Source organism: Siphateles boraxobius, unplaced genomic scaffold (assembly GCF_051911475.1).
Source record: "Siphateles boraxobius isolate OS27281-9 unplaced genomic scaffold, OSU_SipBor_1 204, whole genome shotgun sequence".
In the NCBI taxonomy this organism is placed as follows: domain Eukaryota; kingdom Metazoa; phylum Chordata; class Actinopteri; order Cypriniformes; family Leuciscidae; genus Siphateles; species Siphateles boraxobius.
In genome coordinates this window covers 3,518,626-3,542,431 of record NW_027508816.1, presented here as the reverse complement: position 1 = coordinate 3,542,431, position 23,806 = coordinate 3,518,626, and the positions used below count along the sequence as shown (strand labels likewise).

General features: G+C 45.6%; 1 protein-coding gene across 2 annotated transcripts in view; it reads right to left on the bottom strand.

Moving 5' to 3' along the window:
• nrxn1b (neurexin 1b) overlaps nt 1–23,806 on the bottom strand; it is a 181,610-nt gene that overhangs the window by 22,618 nt on the left and 135,186 nt on the right. For both annotated transcript variants that reach the window (XM_077237629.1, XM_077237630.1), the window contains one exon: nt 21,760–21,941. In XM_077237629.1, coding sequence (XP_077093744.1) covers nt 21,760–21,941 — 182 coding nt within the window. The remainder of the gene's footprint in view (nt 1–21,759; nt 21,942–23,806) is intronic.

Genomic DNA, 23,806 nt, shown 5'->3' with positions numbered 1-23,806 from the left:
TGTTGTTTTTTTTGAAAATGTAAAAATGCAGAAAGGTTTGTGTGATGGGTGGGTTTCGGAGTCCGGTTAGTGTAAGGGGAGAGAATATACAGTTTTTTACAGTATAAAAATCATTATGTCTATGGAAAGTCCCCATAAAACATGGTCTTGTGGGGAAAACCATACAGGTGATACAACATCTAAAAGCAATTTTGAGAACAGACTTGCACAGTTACTATGGAAACAGCAGTGACAGTGATGAGAGAGGTAGGAGATGCTCTAACACTGAAAGCACACTCACACCTCAAAACACACACACATATTTAATAATGTTGACTGAGCGTATGATAGCATAATCACTGTATCTCCTGAGCCCAGAGTAAAGTCACTGTCACACAGGGGTGAACGAGGCAGAGTCGCGTGCCAGAGCCGCAGTGCTGTTCTGGGATCTGGGGTTTATGTGCGTGTGTGTGTCTGTGTGAAGTGCGCAGCAGCAGCGGGTCTAATCTCGGCGTGTAGTGTGATCCGTGTAAGTTCGTGTCAACGGGCAGGTGTTTAATTGGTGTGCTGGGACTTGCGTGCGACAGACTTCCCAGCGGATCCACGGCAAGAATAAACATACGCACAACATGCTCTAGAAAAACAATGATGGCAGACAGGCACGAAACAAAGAGCTTTCAGATGAATTATCAATCAGAGATGAGCACAAAACTCTGAAAAGCACAACACATACAATTGTCTCATACTGGAATTTAATACATTCATAGCCACCGCAAACAGAACTTTATTTTCTTGAAGAGATGTTTGCAGTTTCAGGACAGAAAGAAAAAAAACATTCACCCTGACTTCTCAAACAATCTCTTCTTTAGTATTCCTGAAGGATGAAAATGGGAATTCACTGTCATTTGAGATGCAAAAGCAAGGTTTCAAGATTCAGGAGCTGGGAAAGAACAATTTTAAAAAAACAATTCTTTAACGGAAAAGTTCAGCCAAAAGTGCAAACTCCAATATTATTCAACTTCTTGCTGTTCAACACCGCTATTACTTTTTGTTCTTTGGAAAACAGAAGGTGAATTTCAGAAGAATATTTTGGCCACTGTTTTCAATATAATAAAAGTGAAGATGTGCTTTTGCATTCATTTTGAAGCTTGAAAGCTGCAAAAGACCAAAATGAAAAATTCCATTACAAAAAATAAATAATAACAATAAAAAAATATCATTCAGTTTCACAGAAAACAGAACATTGTTTAAGTTTGGACTGGTACAACAGGGAGAGACTGAATAAATGCTTTAAAAAAATTGGTAACACTTTCTATGAAATCTTATAATGAATTATAGCCCCATTTATACTTATAAGTAAGTATTACTATTTAATAAATATATTAATAAAGACTCATTAAGACCTTTACTGCATTATAACAACAATTATAGTCACATTTATATTATTTTTATAATTACTTTTAAGTCACGCATTGCTTTTACAATGCTCATAATCCATTATACACTGATTTATAAATGATCAAATATAAAATGGTTGTATATACTTATTCGCTGTACCAATTATTTATCAATTTTGTCTTTAATGGCTAATGTTTGCATTAGAGTTCATGAATGGTAATTATGATTAGTTAAAATCTTTAATATCCTCAGCCATATGCATGACATTGCATATTACAGTTTGAAATTATACTTTTAAAAATGTTGTTTCAGTGTTTTGCTAGTATGTAAAATTTAAAAAATATTTTAAAAAAATGTGTTTGTATGGTTGATTTCTGTGTTTTTCCATTATTTTATTACAGGAATTATTGTTCTGTAGTTACATTTACAAGTAAACAACTCAAAATATATAATAAGCACATCTTCATTTTCTTAACATTTGCTTTAGGAAAATTGCATCCTATGTTTTCACTTTACTCAAAGCCATCAATGATGCATGTATAGAGGTTAGTAACTGTATTATTACTCACAATAAGTATTTATAATAACACAAGACGGCTATTAATAACAATATATTCACTTATTTGACAGAAATAAATCTGAATTACTAAAAACTCATTGTTACTATAATATAATAACATTATAGCAATGCAGGCTGCATCTTACAATACATTCATGGAACCGTACGACTGATTATATTCATACTTATAAATCAGTGTATGATGGATTATGAGCATGTGCATTGAAAAGCAAATGCGTGACTTATAAGTCATTATAAAAATAACATAAACAGGTCTTATTGAGTCTTTATAAATATATGTATAGAAAAGTAACACTTACTTAGAATAAAATGGAGATATATATTTTTTTATATTATATATATATATATATATATATATATTTATATATATTTTTTAACTTTTTGGTGAACAAAGTACTGAACGTGTAAATGTGTAGAGCTGAACCAGACACAGCAAACAAACAAGATGGAGGAGAAAATCAGATGTAATATCCTATGCCCTGAACGAAGGATTGAACTCCTAACACCTGAAATCTGATAATAAGATAATTCTTGCCAATAGAGCCGGCAGCTCTCAGAGCATGATGAGCTCAAAACCTGCGACATAATCCTTGAGCGTTGACAGTGTACAGCCATCATCTAAACACTGTAGAAATATAGCAAGTTTAAAGGCACACTATGTAACTTTTCACCACTAGAGGTCGTTTATTCAAAACAAAGACGTATTTTGAGGACGCCTTGATTCCGCAGGATTGAGTTGTTGTCTTCAGAATATGACGGGACTCGGGCAGAAATCATATTCATGGATGACCGGTGATGTATTAAAGATTTATTAACGTTACGAACGGGAGGAGCCGCTGGAGCGATTGCTAATGAGAGACGAGCGCGACACACAGATCCAGAGCTTTTATTACACCGCAGACGCTTCGCCTCGTTTGTGAGGTAACGCAGCGCTGTTTAATCATATTAGATACATTTGAGTGTGTTGACAGTTGTTATAATGCTACTCTGTGTGTTCACCACTATGGGGCGACTATGAGACACGTGTTACACACTGCAGTGAGCTAGATCGATATTAGGCATTGTAAAAAATGGTACTCGCGTTAAATGGACGAGATTTAAACAATAAGACTAACTGTGTTGAGCTGTATAATAATGATTAGTTTTCTGTCGATGAATGTATCCAAACAGATGCTCACCTGTCTAATCAAATATGTAATATATTAAATCGTCTTCTACATCTTCTATTAATGGTTTCTACGAAATAAAAATCGAGGGTAAAGGGACACAGTCCGTGTCCTGGTTAAAACTGCTTATTTCTCTGGATTTAAACAATCTTAGAAACATTTGGGATAATGTAATTACACAAATCAACAAAATATATAACATTGTTCTAGTGGTTTTTAAATTTCTGATCCAAAAATCTTACATAGTGTGCCTTTAACTGTACACCAATTGGAAAACACAGCCCACTTTAGAGAATAGAGGCGCCTGCAGAAGTGGCTCCAAAATAGCGTTTAAAGCATGCTGGGATATCCCTTCTGACACCTGTGAACACATGCAGGTCCAGCTCTGGCAGAAGATGATGCAATCTTACAAACCAGCGTCTAGTCTGCACCTCTTCTCTTTTGGGCTCTGGAATTGCAGCCCGATCTCATGAAAGTGCGTATCTATACCACGAATGTTATTTCTCGTGTCATTTATACGCCAAAAATAGTTTTTGCGTGCATATGATACGCACTTTATGGCGTGTAATACGCACGCACTCCCCACCCCTAATCCTAACCAAGGGGTTTTCAGTGCGTAGCATATGCACGCAAAAATCATTTTTGGCGTATAAATAGCACGAGAAATAGCATTTGTGCACAGAAAAGCACTTTCATGAGATTGTGTTGGGAATTGCCAATCCGCTGTAAACAAGCAGACGTATGGCCTTTGCTCCCCACTCCACTCTGAGCATCCTGGGATTGACAGAGACCTGAACTCGACCCCTGCTGGTCTCTCTGACAGAAATATTCAAGAGACAACAATTCTTTTGAGTTTCCTGCGGTTAATGTCACACTTCCTACCAAACTCCACATTGCCGTAATTAACCCGTTTAATCCCAAATTTTTCCCAGGCATGAAAATATCCAAATGAGGTGTCATTAGTTGCCCCTTGAAATAATCAATAATTATTTTTTTAAATTTGTATGAAAAATTGTGACCGGTGGGATAATGGGTATATTGGAAATTCTTATAAAACCTTGATATTTAACACACTTCTCTCATCTTTACTTATCTATGACCACACTCAACAAAACTGAATAATTGTGAATTCATATATTAATACTAGACACCTTAAAGATAATGTGTACCAAAAACCCTTGTAATGTTTTTGTTAACATCCTTTACTACCCCTTTGTGTTGGAGCTGTGATGCAGCCATCATCTACTGATGTTACAAACAAGACTTAAACTGCTCTGGTCATGTGACATTTTGCACTAACTATGTGAAACAACAATAACATTTTTAGAGCTTCATATATGAACACTGGTTCACTGTTGTGACCGTTGGGGTTAAACGGCACAAGGGTCAGTTTTTCAGAGGAGCGGGGCAGTTTTCCAGATCAGCTGGGCAGTTTTCAGAGGAGCTGGGCAGTTTTCCAGATCAGCTGGGCAGTTTTCAGAGGAGCTGGGCAGTTTTCCAGATCAGCTGGGCAGTTTTCCAGAGGAGCTGGGCAGTTTTCCAGAGGAGCTGGGCAGTTTCCCAGAGGAGCTGGGCGGTTTTCCAGAGGAGCTGGGCAGTTTGCCAGAGGAGCTGGGCAGTTTCCCAGATCAGCTGGGCAGTTTTCCAGAGGAGCTGGGCAGTTTCCCAGAGGAGCTGGGCAGTTTTCCAGAGGAGCTGGGCAGTTTTCCAGATCAGCTGGGCAGTTTTCCAGAGGAGCTGGGCAGTTTTCCAGAGGAGCTGGGCAGTTTTCCAGAGGAGCTGGGCAGTTCCCTTTCGAAGGGAACTCAACAATACGTCAACGACGTTATGGGGAACGCCTCAAGCGTGACAGGTGTCTGAAATCACTATCAAATCACGTCAATCACCTTGACCGGCGACAGCCCGTGAATCATTAGAGTAATGATTAACGTGCGACCTGGAAGTATATAAGGGCGCCTTGCAACATGACAAATCATCTCATCGTCTTCAGGGACTGTTTGTTTGAAACGCTATTCAAGTATACGGGAAGGTAAGAGAAAGATGAAACGCACAGCTAAGGCAGATTGTTTTCGTAAGTGTGCCGACCCGTGTCCGAGGTTTCTGACACTGGCCGACACACACGAGCTGTGCGTTTTTTGCTTGGGTGAAGAGCACGCACGGGAGGTTCTCGAGGGAGCCCTCTGTGCGAACTGCGAGCGTTTTTCTCTTAAAACGCTCCGCTCTCGTCTGGCCCTCTTCTCGAGTGAAGGGGGTTCAGCGTCTGGACCTCATGGTGCGGGTCCCGCTCGTGCCGAGGCCGAGCGGCGACTTACATCATGGGGCTCCCAGATGGAGCTCGTTGATCGCCTCGAGAGGGTTGTTAACCTCTCAGATGATTCGACGGCTGACGAGGGCGAACTGCAGGTCGATGGGGAAGATTACTCACCGACTGTACCTGCAGTTGATGCTCTTCAGGACGCGCAGGAGATGGCTGAGGAGGTTTATGATCAGGGAGATCCTGAACCTCCTCAGCCATCCTGCCCCGTGTATGCAGAGCTGATGGATGTGATGGAGCGCGCTGCCAACAGGCTGCAGCTGCCTTGGCAGCGCGCTAGAGGAGAGATCGCTCGCGGTAGGCTCGACGATCGGTTTCTCCCCGGCCATACACCACCAGCTCAGGTGAGCCTTCCATTCCTTCCTGATCTTCACACGGAGATCGAGAGGGCATGGAAGAGCCCATACTCTGCCCGTATTCACCGACATCAGCGGTCCAGTTTCGCTGATGTCGAGGGGATCGGAGAGCATGGGTACGTGTCAATGCCGCCCATTGACGAGACGTTCGTGAACTATCTTGTGTCTGGGCGGGCAGCGACACTGAAAGCTCCAACCCTGCCATCCAAACCGCTGAGAACAACGGCTCGTTTGAATGGCAGAGCATACACGGCAGCAGGTCAGGCCGGTGCTGCACTGCACACCATGGCAGTATTACAGGCGTACCAGGCCGACCTGCTGGGGGATCTCGACCAGGGTGCAGGGATGTCCCCTGAGGCAGTGGCTGAGCTGCGCCGCACCACAGATCTGGCTCTCCGGGCTACCAAGCAAACCGCTGCCGCGATTGGACGGTCGATGGCGGCGATGGTGGCCACGGAGAGGCATCTGTGGTTAAATCTAGCCGACATCGGGGAGAAAGAAAAAGCCTTTCTCCACGATTCGCCGGTTTCGCCTTCCGAACTCTTCGGCACCTCCGTAGAGGCGGTGGTGGGGAAGTTCAGGGAGGCGAAGACGCGCTCAGCAGCATTTAAAACTTGTATACCGCTGAGATCCGCGTCCGTACCCCGGCAAGCGGGAGGGCCTGGCCCTTCACGGTCTGAGGACCGTAGGCAGGGCCAGCGAGCCAGTGTCGCCTCTTGTGCGCCCCCTCCCTTGAGGAGCAGGTCGCAGAGAAGGCGTGACTCCCGCAACAGAAGAGATTTGAGGGAGGTTATCCAGCGCAAACGCACACAGCGTCGGTAATGGATAACCTCCCCGGAGGGTCACGAAATCTGCCCTCTCTCTTCTGACCCCCAGGCGTTCATAACATCAGGCCTGGGGATCGGGCTATGATGAGAACTATGTTCTGATGGCCCACCTAGGCTTGGTTAGTGGAAACGCCCCTTTCAGGCATGTAAAGTGGCGGATCCCAGGTTTGTAAAGAACTATCTGGCGAGTCTTCACTTTGCACGCCGCAGGTGAGCTGCTGGTCTTTTCAAAGAGTATTTTTTGTGATTAAATAAAAAAAAAAAAACATATTTCTCTTTACAGACCTCGTTCCCTGTATAGAGTCATGGGGTCATGTCAAGGTAATAAGGTAAGAGAACTTTATTGGATTATCAGGGCCCTGAAGTTCCCCGTTAGGTGGCCAGAACGGTAACTGTGTTAGCCTTCGGGCTGCTAGCCACCTCAGGGTAGAGTGGTTGGTCTCTCTCTTAAAATTGTTTTACTTAGAGTGTTGACTGACGCTAGAGCTTCAGATAGATCTTATGTCAAATAGGCCTCCGTGGTATATATGTCTTTACTGAGCAGGGTTAGGCCATCTTTCGCTTCACGAAGAAGACTGGGTTTCCTGCCCGACCCTGCCGTGCAGAACTGGCCTACGGATTTAGGCCGCCAGTTTAGGCTTCACTCACCTCGCTGAGCTACTGCTCGAGCGCTAGGTTGTAGGTGGTTGGCTTTCATTCAAGCCCCACTCCCCTAGGTTGGGCACAGATACATTTCTGTCACCCCTAGAGCCGCTGCCAGGCCCGCACCCTGGTAACCTCAGGGTGAGGTGTGAGTATTTCCCTGTGATACAGGTAGGTCTGAGCACTTCACTCCCAGTTCTGTTTTATCCTACCTCGCACCACTATGGCTCGGGTCGAGTATGAAGTAAGCTTCACTTCTTCTTTGGTCGAAGTACGCTCCCCAGAAGCTAGAGCATTGCCCTGAGCTGACGCCCATGCATAGATGGTAGGCCCCTGACTAACTGGGGCCTCCGTTGAGGCAGAGTGGCGTATGTTGTACTCCCCTTGTTTTAAGGGTGCTAGCTTTCTTGCGGAGTACACTGCCATGGGCAATGTGATTACGCACCAGGATGCTGTAGGCGCTGTGTAAACAGTTTATCTGCCAACGAAGGCCATTAGGTAGTAGGCCTCAGCAGGCCTCCTTGATTGGACAGCCCCCTAGAGGGCACTGTAGGCCAGCTCACTTTACGTGGTTGGCCTTGGTGGTTCGGGCAGTTGACTCACTGATGGGTAGTAGGCCTTAAACAGGCCTCCTCGGAGGTGAGTCCCAACATTGTGGGACATACCTTATAGCGCTACTGGAAGCCCATTAGTAAATTATGCTTGTGTAGTATGGTTCCCAACAGTGTACTTTATGGCAGAATATGACTTGCTATTAGCTAGTAGGCCCGACCAGGCCTCCCTGATAGGCGAGTCCCCAGCTGGCTGGCCTTAGCAGGCCACCTTATACTATCACCCGGACTCAGGGCTCAAAGCTACCAGTGGTTATCAGGTAGTAGGCCACTCAGGCCTCCCTGAAGGTGAATTCCCACTTAAGATGCTTATCAGGTAGTGGACCTCACCTGGCCGCCCTGAAGGCGAATTCCCACTTACGTTGGCTATCAGGTAGTAGGCCTCTCTGGGCCTCCCTGAATGTGAGCTTCCAAATATTGTGGCTGTCAGGTAGTAGGCCGCTCTGGGCCTCCCTAGGATGTGGGCTCCCAAACATTTTGGCTGTCAAAGGTAGTAGGCCTCACCAGGCCTCCCTGAAGGTGAGTTCCCACATACTGTGATTATCAGGTAGTAGGCTCCTCCAGGCCTCCTTGAATGAGAACGGTCAGGTAGTAGGCCTCACTAGGCCTCCCTGAAGGTGAGTTCCCACAGTTTGTGGTTACCAGGTAGTAGGCCTCTCCAGGCCTCCCTGAAGGTGAGCTCCCCACATACTGTGGTTGTAGGGTAGCAGGCCTCACCGGGCCTCCCTGAAGGTGAGTTCCCACGTACTGTGGTTATCAGGTAGTAGGCCTCTCTTGGCCTCTCTGAAGGTGAGCACCCCACATATTGTGGTTATCAGGTAGTAGGCCTCTCTGGGCCTCCCCGAAGGTGAGCACCCCACATACTGTTGTTATCAGGTAGTAGGCCTCACGTGCCTCCCTGAAGGTGAATTCCCACTTACGTTGGCTATCAGGTAGTAGGCCTCTCCGGGCCTCCCTGTAACGTTCCCTAGTGGTGCTGGGTTTATGAAGCTAGTGGTCTCTTGCTATCAGTTTCAGCTAGCCTTAATAGGCAGCTGCTGAAGGCGAGCTTGCGCCCTGGCTCGCTAAAGTGTTCATTCTCTGCTATTGGTTCCCTCCCGCAACCTTTTCTGCCTACAGCCTGGTTTGCCTACCAGGCAGACCTTGTGCTCCCCTCACCGAGGGTCTCTATGAGCATGCGGCTTCCTGAGTCTGGTCAGACGGTCGTAGGCGTCTCGTGAGGCCTCCCAGTTTGATCAGCCCTTAGGCCTTCACAGGCCTCCTCAGTGTTTTGAAACACAGACACTGGGTTGATCCGTGGACCGAGTAGAGAAACTCCCCTCGCTAGCAAGGGTTGAAAAGCACTATGCTGAGTCATACTCTCCGGGATATCCCGTCTCTGAGATCCGGGCCGAGTGGTTCTCTGCCAGCTTCGCAGTCCCTCGGGTTGGATGCCTTACTTAAGGCAATTGTCCAGAGGCTCTGTCTTCAGACAGACAGGATTTGGCCAGACTAGGTGTCTATGTACTGACGCCAGGTCAGGCCGTCCTGGTGGCATTTCGGGGTGAGTACGCTCCCCTGAATAGTGACTGGCTGGGGTTCCTTCGGGTTCCCTAGCCACATTCCCTAGAAGGGACCCCTTCTAATTGGAAGCTATGGTTCCAGGCCCGGAGCCGGCCCAGGTAGGCCTTTCATTTAACCATGTTTATGAAGGGTTTTCCTGTGAGGCTGTAGCTTGTGCTATGACCGTAGGGTTGCTGTCACTGACAGCCAAGTGTGACCTGAGGGTGAGTGGTTCTAGCGTTTCATTTGAAGTTGCTGGTTCTGACCTTTGTCACTGCCACTTGGCATGCACTCCCCTTAGCATGGCGGCGTTGGTATATCGTTCCCCATAACGTCGTTGACCTATTGTTGAGTTCCCTTCGAAAGGGAACGTCTCAGGTTACGACTGTAACCTATGTTCCCTGAGAACAGGGAATGAGACAATACGTCTCCCTGCCATGCCTCGGGGCTTGCCTACCGTACAGTCCCTTCAGACGATAAGGTGATTTGTCATGTTGCAAGGCGCCCTTATATACTTCCAGGTCGCACGTTAATCATTACTCTAATGATTCACGGACTGTCGCCGGTCAAGGTGATTGACGTGATTTGATAGTGATTTCAGACACCTGTCACGCCTGAGGCGTTCCCCATAACGTCGTTGACGTATTGTCTCGTTCCCTGTTCTCAGGAACATAGGTTACAGTCGTAACCTGAGACGTTTTCCAGAGGAGCGGGGCAGTTTTCCAGATCAGCTGGGCAGTTTTCCAGTGGAGCTGGGCAGTTTTCCACAGGAGCTGGGCAGTTATCCAGAGGAGCGGTGCAGTTTTCCAGAGGAGCGGGGCAGTTTTCCAGAGGAGCTGGGCAGTTTTCCAGAGGAGCTGGACAGTTTTCCAGAGGAGCTGGGCAGTTTTTCAGAGGAGCTGGGCAGTTTTCCAGAGGAGCTGGGCAGTTTTCCAGATCAACTGGGCAGTTTTCCAGAGGACCTGGGCAGTTTTTCAGAGGAGCTGGGCAGTTTTCCAGATCAGCTGGGCAGTTTTTCAGAGGAGCTGGGCAGTTTTCCAGATCAGCTGGGCAGTTTTCTAGAGGAGCTGGGCAGTTTTCCAGAGGAGCTGGGCAGTTTTCCAGATCAGCTGGGCAGTTTTCCAGATCAGCTGGGCAGTTTTCTAGAGGAGCTGGGCAGTTTTCCAGATAAGCTGGGCAGTTTTCTAGAGGAGCTGGGCAGTTTTCCAGATCAGCTGGGCAGTTTTTCAGAGGAGCTGGGCAGTTTTCCAGATCAGCTGGGCAGTTTTCCAGTGGAGCTGGGCAGTTTTCCAGAGGAGCTGGGCAGTTTTCCAGAGGAGCTGGGCAGTTTTTCAGAGGAGCTGGGCAGTTTTCCAGAGGAGCTGGGCAGTTTTCCAGAGGAGCTGGGCAGTTTTCCAGATCAGCTGGGCAGTTTTCCAGATCAGCTGGGCAGTTTTTCAGAGGAGCTGGGCAGTTTTCCAGATCAGCTGGGCAGTTTTCTAGAGGAGCTGGGCAGTTTTCCAGAGGAGCTGGGCAGTTTTCCAGATCAGCTGGGCAGTTTTCCAGATCAGCTGGGCAATTTTTCAGAGGAGCTGGGCAGTTTTCTAGATCAGCTGGGCAGTTTTGCCAGATCAGCTGGGCAGTTTTCTAGAGGAGCTGGGCAGTTTTCCAGATCAGCTGGGCAGTTTTCCAGAGGAGCTGGGCAGTTTTCCAGAGGAGCTGGGCAGTTTTCCAGAGGAGCTGGGCAGTTTTCCAGATCAGCTGGGCAGTTTTCCAGATCAGCTGGGCAGTTTTTCAGAGGAGCTGGGCAGTTTTCCAGATCAGCTGGGCAGTTTTCTAGAGGAGCTGGGCAGTTTTCCAGAGGAGCTGGGCAGTTTTCCAGATCAGCTGGGCAGTTTTCCAGATCAGCTGGGCAATTTTTCAGAGGAGCTGGGCAGTTTTCTAGATCAGCTGGGCAGTTTTGCCAGATCAGCTGGGCAGTTTTCTAGAGGAGCTGGGCAGTTTTCCAGATCAGCTGGGCAGTTTACCAGAGGAGCTGGGCAGTTTTTCAGAGGAGCTGGGCAGTTCTCCAGAGGAGCTGGGCAGTTTTCCAGAGGAGCTGGGAAGTTTTCCAGAGGAGCGAGGCAGTTTTCCAGAGGAGCTGGGCAGTTTTCCAGATCAGCTGGGCAGTTTTCCAGAGGAGCTGGGCAGTTTTTCAGAGGAAAGGGGCAGTTTTCCAGAGGAGTGGGGCAGTTTTCCAGATCAGCTGGGCAGTTTTCCAGATCAGCTGGGCAGTTTTCCAGAGGAGCTGGGCAGTTTTCCAGATCAGCTGGGCAGTTTTCCAGAGGAGCTTGGCAGTTTTCCAGATCAGCTGGGCAGTTTTGCCAGATCAGCTGGGCAGTTTTCCAGAGGAGCTGGGCAGTTTTCCAGAGGAGCGAGGCAGTTTTCAAGAGGAGCCGGGCAGTTTTTCAGAGGAGCTGGGCAGTTTTCCAGATCAGCTGGGCAGTTTTCTAGAGGAGCTGGGCAGTTTTCCAGAGGAGCTGGGCAGTTTTCCAGATCAGCTGGGCAGTTTTCCAGATCAGCTGGGCAATTTTTCAGAGGAGCTGGGCAGTTTTCCAGATCAGCTGGGCAGTTTTGCCAGATCAGCTGGGCAGTTTTCTAGAGGAGCTGGGCAGTTTTCCAGATCAGCTGGGCAGTTTTCCAGAGGAGCTGGACAGTTTTCCAGATCAGCTGGGCAGTTTTCCAGATCAGCTGGGCAGTTTACCAGAGGAGCTGGGCAGTTTTTCAGAAGAGCTGGGCAGTTCTCCAGAGGAGCTGGGCAGTTTTCCAGAGGAGCTGGGAAGTTTTCCAGAGGAGCGAGGCAGTTTTCCAGAGGAGCTGGGCAGTTTTCCAGATCAGCTGGGCAGTTTACCAGAGGAGCTGGGCAGTTTTTCAGAGGAGCTGGGCAGTTCTCCAGAGGAGCTGGGCAGTTTTCCAGAGGAGCTGGGAAGTTTTCCAGAGGAGCGAGGCAGTTTTCCAGAGGAGCTGGGCAGTTTTCCAGATCAGCTGGGCAGTTTTCCAGAGGAGCTGGGCAGTTTTCCAGAGGAGTGGGGCAGTTTTCCAGATCAGCTGGGCAGTTTTCCAGATCAGCTGGGCAGTTTTCCAGAGGAGCTGGGCAGTTTTCCAGATCAGCTGGGCAGTTTTCCAGAGGAGCTTGGCAGTTTTCCAGATCAGCTGGGCAGTTTTCCAGAGGAGCTGGGCAGTTTTTCAGAGGAAAGGGGCAGTTTTCCAGAGGAGTGGGGCAGTTTTCCAGATCAGCTGGGCAGTTTTCCAGATCAGCTGGGCAGTTTTCCAGAGGAGCTGGGCAGTTTTCCAGATCAGCTGGGCAGTTTTCCAGAGGAGCTTGGCAGTTTTCCAGATCAGCTGGGCAGTTTTGCCAGATCAGCTGGGCAGTTTTCCAGAGGAGCTGGGCAGTTTTCCAGAGGAGCGAGGCAGTTTTCAAGAGGAGCCGGGCAGTTTTTCAGAGGAGCTGGGCAGTTTTCCAGATCAGCTGGGCAGTTTTCTAGAGGAGCTGGGCAGTTTTCCAGAGGAGCTGGGCAGTTTTCCAGATCAGCTGGGCAGTTTTCCAGATCAGCTGGGCAATTTTTCAGAGGAGCTGGGCAGTTTTCCAGATCAGCTGGGCAGTTTTGCCAGATCAGCTGGGCAGTTTTCTAGAGGAGCTGGGCAGTTTTCCAGATCAGCTGGGCAGTTTTCCAGAGGAGCTGGACAGTTTTCCAGATCAGCTGGGCAGTTTTCCAGATCAGCTGGGCAGTTTACCAGAGGAGCTGGGCAGTTTTTCAGAAGAGCTGGGCAGTTCTCCAGAGGAGCTGGGCAGTTTTCCAGAGGAGCTGGGAAGTTTTCCAGAGGAGCGAGGCAGTTTTCCAGAGGAGCTGGGCAGTTTTCCAGATCAGCTGGGCAGTTTACCAGAGGAGCTGGGCAGTTTTTCAGAGGAGCTGGGCAGTTCTCCAGAGGAGCTGGGCAGTTTTCCAGAGGAGCTGGGAAGTTTTCCAGAGGAGCGAGGCAGTTTTCCAGAGGAGCTGGGCAGTTTTCCAGATCAGCTGGGCAGTTTTCCAGAGGAGCTGGGCAGTTTTTCAGAGGAGCTGGGCAGTTTTCCAGAGGAGCTGGGAAGTTTTCCAGAGGAGCGAGGCAGTTTTCCAGAGGAGCTGGGCAGTTTTCCAGATCAGCTGGGCAGTTTTCTAGAGGAGCTGGGCAGTTTTCCAGATCAGCTGGGCAGTTTTTCAGAGGAGCTGGGCAGTTTTCCAGATCAGCTGGGCAGTTTTCCAGTGGAGCTGGGCAGTTTTCCAGAGGAGCTGGGCAGTTTTCCAGAGGAGCTGGGCAGTTTTTCAGAGGAGCTGGGCAGTTTTCCAGAGGAGCTGGGCAGTTTTCCAGATCAGCTGGGCAGTTTTCCAGATCAGCTGGGCAGTTTTTCAGAGGAGCTGGGCAGTTTTCCAGATCAGCTGGGCAGTTTTCTAGAGGAGCTGGGCAGTTTTCCAGAGGAGCTGGGCAGTTTTCCAGATCAGCTGGGCAGTTTTCCAGATCAGCTGGGCAATTTTTCAGAGGAGCTGGGCAGTTTTCTAGATCAGCTGGGCAGTTTTGCCAGATCAGCTGGGCAGTTTTCTAGAGGAGCTGGGCAGTTTTCCAGATCAGCTGGGCAGTTTTCCAGAGGAGCTGGGCAGTTTTCCAGATCAGCTGGGCAGTTTTCCAGATCAGCTGGGCAGTTTACCAGAGGAGCTGGGCAGTTTTTCAGAGGAGCTGGGCAGTTCTCCAGAGGAGCTGGGCAGTTTTCCAGAGGAGCTGGGAAGTTTTCCAGAGGAGCGAGGCAGTTTTCCAGAGGAGCTGGGCAGTTTTCCAGATCAGCTGGGCAGTTTTCCAGAGGAGCTGGGCAGTTTTTCAGAGGAAAGGGGCAGTTTTCCAGAGGAGTGGGGCAGTTTTCCAGATCAGCTGGGCAGTTTTCCAGATCAGCTGGGCAGTTTTCCAGAGGAGCTGGGCAGTTTTCCAGATCAGCTGGGCAGTTTTGCCAGATCAGCTGGGCAGTTTTCTAGAGGAGCTGGGCAGTTTTCCAGATCAGCTGGGCAGTTTTCCAGAGGAGCTGGACAGTTTTCCAGATCAGCTGGGCAGTTTTCCAGATCAGCTGGGCAGTTTACCAGAGGAGCTGGGCAGTTTTTCAGAAGAGCTGGGCAGTTCTCCAGAGGAGCTGGGCAGTTTTCCAGAGGAGCTGGGAAGTTTTCCAGAGGAGCGAGGCAGTTTTCCAGAGGAGCTGGGCAGTTTTCCAGATCAGCTGGGCAGTTTACCAGAGGAGCTGGGCAGTTTTTCAGAGGAGCTGGGCAGTTCTCCAGAGGAGCTGGGCAGTTTTCCAGAGGAGCTGGGAAGTTTTCCAGAGGAGCGAGGCAGTTTTCCAGAGGAGCTGGGCAGTTTTCCAGATCAGCTGGGCAGTTTTCCAGAGGAGCTGGGCAGTTTTTCAGAGGAAAGGGGCAGTTTTCCAGATCAGCTGGGCAGTTTTCCAGATCAGCTGGGCAGTTTTCCAGAGGAGCTGGGCAGTTTTCCAGATCAGCTGGGCAGTTTTCCAGAGGAGCTTGGCAGTTTTCCAGAGGAGCTGGGCAGTTTTCCAGATCAGCTGGGCAGTTTTCCAGAGGAGCTGGGCAGTTTTCCAGAGGAGCGAGGCAGTTTTCAAGAGGAGCCGGGCAGTTTTTCAGAGGAGCTGGGCAGTTTTCCAGATCAGCTGGGCAGTTTTCTAGAGGAGCTGGGCAGTTTTCCAGAGGAGCTGGGCAGTTTTCCAGATCAGCTGGGCAGTTTTCCAGATCAGCTGGGCAATTTTTCAGAGGAGCTGGGCAGTTTTCCAGATCAGCTGGGCAGTTTTGCCAGATCAGCTGGGCAGTTTTCTAGAGGAGCTGGGCAGTTTTCCAGATCAGCTGGGCAGTTTTCCAGAGGAGCTGGACAGTTTTCCAGATCAGCTGGGCAGTTTTCCAGATCAGCTGGGCAGTTTACCAGAGGAGCTGGGCAGTTTTTCAGAAGAGCTGGGCAGTTCTCCAGAGGAGCTGGGCAGTTTTCCAGAGGAGCTGGGAAGTTTTCCAGAGGAGCGAGGCAGTTTTCCAGAGGAGCTGGGCAGTTTTCCAGATCAGCTGGGCAGTTTTCCAGAGGAGCTGGGCAGTTTTTCAGAGGAAAGGGGCATTTTTCCAGAGGAGTGGGGCAGTTTTCCAGATCAGCTGGGCAGTTTTCTAGAGGAGCTGGGCAGTTTGCCAGATCAGCTGGGCAGTTTTCCAGAGAGCTGGGCAGTTTTCCAGATCAGCTGGGCAGTTTTCTAGAGGAGCTGGGCAGTTTTCCAGAGGAGCTGGGCAGTTTTCCAGATCAGCTGGGCAGTTTTCCAGATCAGCTGGGCAATTTTTCAGAGGAGCTGGGCAGTTTTCCAGATCAGCTGGGCAGTTTTGCCAGATCAGCTGGGCAGTTTTCTAGAGGAGCTGGGCAGTTTTCCAGATCAGCTGGGCAGTTTTCCAGAGGAGCTGGACAGTTTTCCAGATCAGCTGGGCAGTTTTCCAGATCAGCTGGGCAGTTTACCAGAGGAGCTGGGCAGTTTTTCAGAAGAGCTGGGCAGTTCTCCAGAGGAGCTGGGCAGTTTTCCAGAGGAGCTGGGAAGTTTTCCAGAGGAGCGAGGCAGTTTTCCAGAGGAGCTGGGCAGTTTTCCAGATCAGCTGGGCAGTTTTCCAGAGGAGCTGGGCAGTTTTTCAGAGGAAAGGGGCATTTTTCCAGAGGAGTGGGGCAGTTTTCCAGATCAGCTGGGCAGTTTTCTAGAGGAGCTGGGCAGTTTGCCAGATCAGCTGGGCAGTTTTCCAGAGAGCTGGTCAGTTTTCCAGATCAGCTGGGCAGTTTTCCAGAGGAGCTTGGCAGTTTTCCAGAGGAGCTGGGCAGTTTTCCAGATCAGCTGGGCAGTTTTCCAGAGGAGCTGGGCAGTTTTCCAGAGGAGCGAGGCAGTTTTCAAGAGGAGCCGGGCAGTTTTCCAGAGGAACTGGGCAGTTTTCCAGATCAGCTGGGCAGTTTTCCAGATCAGCTGGGCAGTTTTCCAGAGGAGCCGGGCAGTTTTCCAGAGCAACTGGGCAGTTTTCCAGATCAGCTGGGCAGTTTTCCAGAGGAGCTGGGCAGTTTTCCAGATCAGCTGGGCAGTTTTCCAGATCAGCTGGGCAGTTTTGCAGAGGCGCTGGGCAGTTTTCCAGATCAGCTGGGCAGTTTTCTAGAGGAGCTGGGCAGTTTTCCAGATCAGCTGGGCAGTTTTCCAGAGGAGCTGGGCAGTTTTCCAGAGGAGCTGGACAGTTTTTCAGAGGAGCTGGGCAGTTTTCCAGAGGAGCTGGGCAGTTTTCCAGAGGAGCTGGGCAGTTTGCCAGATCAGCTGGGCAGTTTTCCAGAGGAGCTGGGCAGTTTTCCAGAGGAGCTGGGCAGTTTTTTCAGATCAGCTGGATGTGTTGCTGTCCTCTTTCCCCTTTCATACTCTAGTTTTTGGCAACTTCAACATCCACCTGGAGAAGCCTTATGCTGCAGATTTCTTCGTGTTATCTTCGAAAGCTGTGCTACTCACAAATTAGTCCCTTGGCTAAGTCCACTACATACGCTTTGGTTAATCCTCTTCACATTTCTGCTCTTTTCTTTACTACATTTATTTTACAACTCCCTTCTTGTGTACCACTCTGAATTCGGACGAAACCTTTATGCTCACTTTCTCACTTCCTCCTTTCTTATTTTGTCATCCTATCTTTTCTCCCTCACCCAATTTACATCATTTACAACCGTAAACACTTTATGCTCCACTTTTACATCTGGTCTAGACAATATCTCCAGGTCAGTGTGTGCTACTCCGTCCAAACCCTGGTTATCCAATGTTCTTCACAGGGCTCCAAATTAACTTTTTTACTTGGTAGCACATGTGCTCAAAACTTCAAAAAGTTAGGAGCACACCAAAAATTAAGGAGCACCACAACTACAATTTATATATATATATATATATATTAAAAGATTTATTTTATTTAAAAACTGTACCTTTTTTGTAGAGAAATGAATATAGTAGTGATGCACCGATCATGATTTTTCATTGCAGATTCCGATTTTTTTTACAAGCAAATTGGCCATTTCTGATATCAACTGCTGAATTTTTTTTCTTTGTTTAAGCAAATTTATTATTTTTTATTTGCTATATATCAGGCCAAACTGGCCTTAAAAAAGCCATTTTAAATTAGAGTCAACCACTGCATTTTAATCACGATCCAAACAAAGATGCTACACACACATGTAGCCTGAGCAGGTGTTTTGATTTTAATAAGATTGCATAATTTCAAGACTTAGAGCAAATAAAGAATGGTCTGACTTTAGCTTTGTAAAATTATTTTGCACAAGACACACCTGCACAGAAAAAATACAGATGGAGTGAATGAAAATGCAAATTCACTCTCTGACAGCTGATGGAAAAGAAGCGTTTCTTTGGGTCCTGCTGTAATAAAGCAGCTGCGCATATAAACACGACTTAATAAGGAGGTAAGAGGAAAAGAAAATGCCATCGAAACTATCCTCAAGTGAGTCAGTTTCCTTCAGAGATACATTAATGTAAATCCCCACCCCAATTCAATATATATATTTTTCTTCCTATATTTCGAGCGTCACGAACAGTGATCTTGCTGTGTCTGGTATTTTCTTTGCTGTGTGTCTGCGCTCTCTTCTTTACGTTCGTCTTCAGCGTGTCCCATATCTCTGGCCTGTGTTAACGTCCGGTTAACAGGCTTCATAATATTTTACTCAAATTAAATTTCGGGAAATGATTGCAATGCAATTTGTTTGCAAGTCTAGAATAGAGATTAGCCAAAATGAAACTAAAAATGAAATGAAACTGGCTCTTGCGGTCATGTGTTTGAGGCACAAACCAACAGTTTATGATATTGGTCGACCAGTGCATGTGTAGAAAAAAGGTCGTACCACATGAATTACTTGCACTTGCACAAATGCTCCTAAACAAATTGAGGTTGCACAGATTCAATTTTCGGGAGCATATGTGAAGGTCACAATTTTGAGCCTTGCTTCATGAACAACCCATCATCTCCCACCTTCTACAAGCCATTTCTCCTACACTTCTACTGGCACTCACACACATAATCAACACATCTCTCCTCACAGGCACTTTCCCCATCATATTCAAGCAGCTGCGTAAAAAACCTTTTCTAATCACTTAAATCATAGAAAGTTAAAGGCCTGACTCTCTCCTCCAGTTCATAGCAAAAACACCTGGTTGAAAACAACTCGTTCATCTTTCTTTTTCACAGAACAACCGGGCTGGACAACAACTTATCAGGATTTAAAAGTGTCCACTCAACAAGGCCTGCCTTGTTATCGGTCACTGAAGCTCTGCAGATTGAGAAAGCTGTTCCCTCATTCTGCTAGATCGATCTGCAGGTTTTGACTCCATTAACGATCACAGGTAAGTATCTCAAGGTTACCTGGAGGGAGAAGATATCTAAAGCCCATCAGCTGGTCACAGGGGTACCCCAAGGCTCTGTTCTAGGACCCCTCCTTTTCTCCATATTCACTACATCACTGGGACTCACTACACAGGAACATGGTTTCTCATGCAGTTGCTTTGCCTTCCATTTCAACCACACAATCCCAAAATAGCTGCACAGACTGACTGGCAGACATCTCAGCATGGGTGAAAGAACATCACCTGCAACTCAATCTAGCGAAGAAAGAGCCTCGCGTCTTCCCACTGTGGTGGTACAGCACAATTTCACTATCCAAATAGAATCACCTACATTGACGTTCAAAAGATTTTTAATGTTTTTAAAAGAAGTCTCTTATGCTCACCAAGGCTGCACTTATTTGATTAAAAATAGAAAAAAACTGTAATATTGTTAAATATTATTATAATGTAAAATAACTGTTTTCTATGTGAATATATATTAAACTGTAATTTATGCCTGTGATCAAAACTGAATTTTCAGCATCATTACTCCAGTCTTCAGTGTCACATGATCCTTCAGAAATCACTATAATATGATGATTTCCTGCTCAAGAAACGTTTATGATTATTATCAGTGTTGAAAACAGTAAAAATAAATAAATAAATAAATTAGGACTCTTTGATCAATAGAAAGTTCAGAAGAACAGCATTTATCTGAAATAGAAAGCTTTTTAACATTAAACCCTACCGTTCAAAAGTTTGGGGTTAGTAAGATAAATAATAGGGTAAAATAAATCAATACTTATTCAGCAAGGATGCATTAAATTGATCAAAAGTTACAGTGAAGACATTTATAATGTTACAAAAGATTCTCACTTTGACAAATTTTCATTTGAGAGAAGCTATCATCTCATCACAGAAGACGGTCAACCCGTCAAAATAAAAGTTTGGTTTAACTTAAATAAACTGCGGTAGAAATATATTACTCTTGTGCAGTATAATGTACATCTTAATGTAATACTTCTACTTCTACTACTACTACTACTACTTCTACTACTACTACTACTAATAATAATAATAATACAATTATTATTAAAACAAATCTTCTTCCATGTTATTATTTTAACAGTAAACCTCTGTTGTGTAGCACTTGTTTGCCAAAAAATGAAAAATTAAAGGGCTTGTTTAATTTTCATTTAAATAAAAGATTTGATTGAAATAAAAGCCTTCATTCGATTACCAGACAAATTAAAATACACAACACAGAAAAAAACCCCAACCATTTCATAGGGCCCTATTATTGTAGGCAAATTAATAAATTAAGAATTCAATTAATTAGATATGTTTTTGATTAAACCATTCAAATGGAATATAGACAATAATTTGGAAAAGAAACATTAAAATGTAATTTTTGTTCAACTGTAAATAAATTACTGTTAAATTAAACAAGTTTCATGATTTAAATTAATTACACATGCTTTTTGATTAATATAATTTTATTTACCTATCCAGAAAAATTAAAACAGAAAAAAAAAACAGAATCAAGAAAATTTAAACAGGAAAAACAGAATCAACTCGCATTAAACTGGGTATCTAATAAAGTGAGCTTATCCGGCTGCATTAACAGTTAAGCTTTCTTGTTTTTTCCCCTCCTCACATTAATGTTACAGCCTTTGAAATAACATTATCTGTTCATAAAATTGGTATCGAAAAAAGTATCGTTCAGGAACCTCTTTGAAGAATGATTTCATTCACTGTTCCTGGTGGAATGATCTTCCCAACCCTATCAGGATAGCGAATCCCTGCCAATATTCAAGAGAAAGCTGAACTCATCTCAGCGAGCACTGAACTGCATCCTGATCAACTAAATTGAGTTGAATAATGACACAATTGTCTTGTGTACAGCTGCTTTACAGCTGAAATTAAATTTGTTTTCATAATTGATGGATTTTACAATTGTTATTTTCCTGTTTATTAATGTGAAGTACTCTGAAACAATCTATATCATATAAAGCACTATATAAATAAATGACTTAACTTGCTATAAAGAAATCACTATTTCTTTAAGTAGCATTTACTATTCTGGACCATGTTTAAAAATGTGTATTGTTAGCACTTCTTTTGTTATTGCCTCCTTAAGATGAATCGATTGTTGCATTTCACATTGTAAGTTGCTGTAAATACTAGCATCTGTTAAATAAATAAATGTATGTTATAAGTATATAGCAGAAATCTTGCTGCTTTTGCAGAATTGAACTCTGCCTCATTGATCATTATTTTCCTGTTATCACTGTAAAGCTGTGGAGAAAATCCAGTTTTTAATGTTGTTTATATGTTTATGTGGTGTTTTTAATATGCTTTAAGACAAACCATGTGTAAATTCATAAGTCGTCAGCATTGCTGAGTATTTCCTCCTTAAAACTGCAGTGAACCAAAGACAGTCTCAAAACAGTCTCAAAACTTTCTTTCAGTGTAAGGAAAGTCAAATGGGTTGTTGAATATGTTTAATCTCCATGGTCTGCATTTGTCTGCTGCGTGCAGTCTGTTGGATTGTGTCTAAAAAGTGTTATTTAATGCATCTTTTGTGCTGCTTGTGTGTGATTAGTATATACTTCTGCTGCCATCGGACACATAGCAGAGGAGAAACTGGAAACTCATATTCACCCACGGGCCATAGTTGAGCCGACACTGCAACAGTAATACTAAATGTATCATTGGGTGCATGGTGAACACTGAATGAGTGAATTCAGACACTATATGCATGAAAGAGTGAAAACTCCTGCCTCTGTTGTTTCAAACTTTCGTGTAGATCTGTAGACCAGTAGATATGCCTTGTGTAAATAACCATGTTCACATTAATAAATGGATCTATAAATCATTTAAAGGCAATACTGGAATATACTTTTTTAATTTTCCATTTAAAGATAAATGGTGTACTTACGATGTGTAGTTTGAGATAGTCCCCTAACCCAGAGGAGCTGTTGACTCGCACCAGTATGGCTTCTCTCAGCTGAGTGCTGAAGCCCATGGCCAGCCGGTCCGCTCGCGTGCTCGGACGCTCGTTCGGTGGCCATGTGTATGTGATCAGACCTCCATCTCTCCCAAATATATACGTGGTGCCGGCTGCAGGAGACACAGATGTGCAAACACACAGAGAGATCTATGAGCGATTACAAAACAGTATCATGTAACTATACAAAGTTTCCGGCTCTCTCCGTAGATAGAAAGATAGATAGATAGATAGATAGATAGATAGATGTTATTTTTTTATTAACATGTGATCAACAAATATGTAAATAACATTACTAGGTTCACATGCAAGATTTAAGAGAATACACGGAACATGTAGGGAATAATCGACAACAGGCTCTTGAATTATACAGACTCGAGGCGTTGGGGATGTTGCCACACCTCAAGACACTATTTTCAGTGTTTTATTTCAAGGCCATGGGGTTTTTCGGTTTATCTGTAAAATAAAGCCTGCACACACCCATAGCAAAAACATGAATTTTGAAGCAGTTATGTTTATTTTCATAAACGGAAATTTTAATAAGTAAATAGATAAGACAACTTGGTCTGGGAGTGTGTGTAATTTAGGTTGAAGAAAAAAACGTCAAAGTAATGCCAAGCTATGATTGCCGCAGGCTTTATTTTACTCATACAATGAAAATCCCCATTATAAAACCCCATAGGAAAATCGCTAAGGAACCAGGGGGAAATTAGACTTCTGGGTTCTGTTGCATAACTGCACATCTCTACTCCAGTTTTCCTTCCTACATGAACCTAGGTAGGTTGGAAAACTAATTTGCATAATGCCAGCCTATATTCATCATTGGCTGAAACGCGTGTCTTTTCCCTGGCCTCAAACACTGTAGTTTATCTGAGATGGAAGAGTTTGGTTTGTGTTGTTCATGTCGAGAAGACGCTGTTTTCTGCTGACAACGCAAATCCACTTTGATGAGATTGATACGGTAAAACCCACGCCATCGTTACTGTTTGTATCACTGTGTATCAAGAGCTGAGATTCAGATATGATAATGAGTGTTTGTTTTCCGACCAATTACAGCAGACTGAGCCATCTGGCCAATCACAGCAGAGCAGCTCTGAATCATTGATCAAACTATTTCAGACACAGAGAAAAAGAGCTCTCTAAGTCACAACTTCATGCTACTGGAGTGCCTCAGGGCTCAGTGCTTGGACCACTTCTCTTCTCCATCTACATGTCATCACTAGGATCTTTCATTAAGAAACATGGCTTTTCCTATCACTGCTATGCTGATGATGAACAACTCTACAGTACTTCTCATTTCAACTCGGTTGATCCAATGGTACCTGTTCGCATTGCAGCCTGTCTGACAGACATTTCTTGCTATGAAGGACAACCAACTCAACCTTGCTAAGACAGAACTGCTTGTGATCCCGGCCAACCCAACATTACACCACATCTTCTCCATTCAACTAGGTTCATCATCCATAACTCCTTCAACAACAGCCTGGAATTTTGGAGTTGTTATTGATGATCAGTTAAGCTTTACAGACAATATTACTACAATGGCCCGGTCCTGCAGATTTGCCTTATACAACATTAGAAGGATCAGGCCCTTTTTATCAGAGCTACACAACTCCTGATCCAAGCTCTTGTTCTCTCCAGATTGGACTATTGTAATGCTCTCTTAGTGGGCTTTCCGGCATGTACTATCAAGCCTTTGCAACAGATCCAGAATGCAGCAGCGAGGGTGGTCTTCAATGCGCTAAAGAAAGCCCACGTCATACCTCTCTTCATCCGTTTCCACTGGCTACCAACAGCCGCTCGCATCAAATTCAAGGCACTGATGTTTGCCTACAAGACAACCACTGGCTCTGCACCAATATACCTAAACTCGCTAGTTCAGACTTATGCGCCCTCCAGAAGCATGTGTTCTGCAAGTGAACGACTCCTCATGGTGCCATCCCAAAGACGCACGAAATCACTCTTACAAACCTTTTCC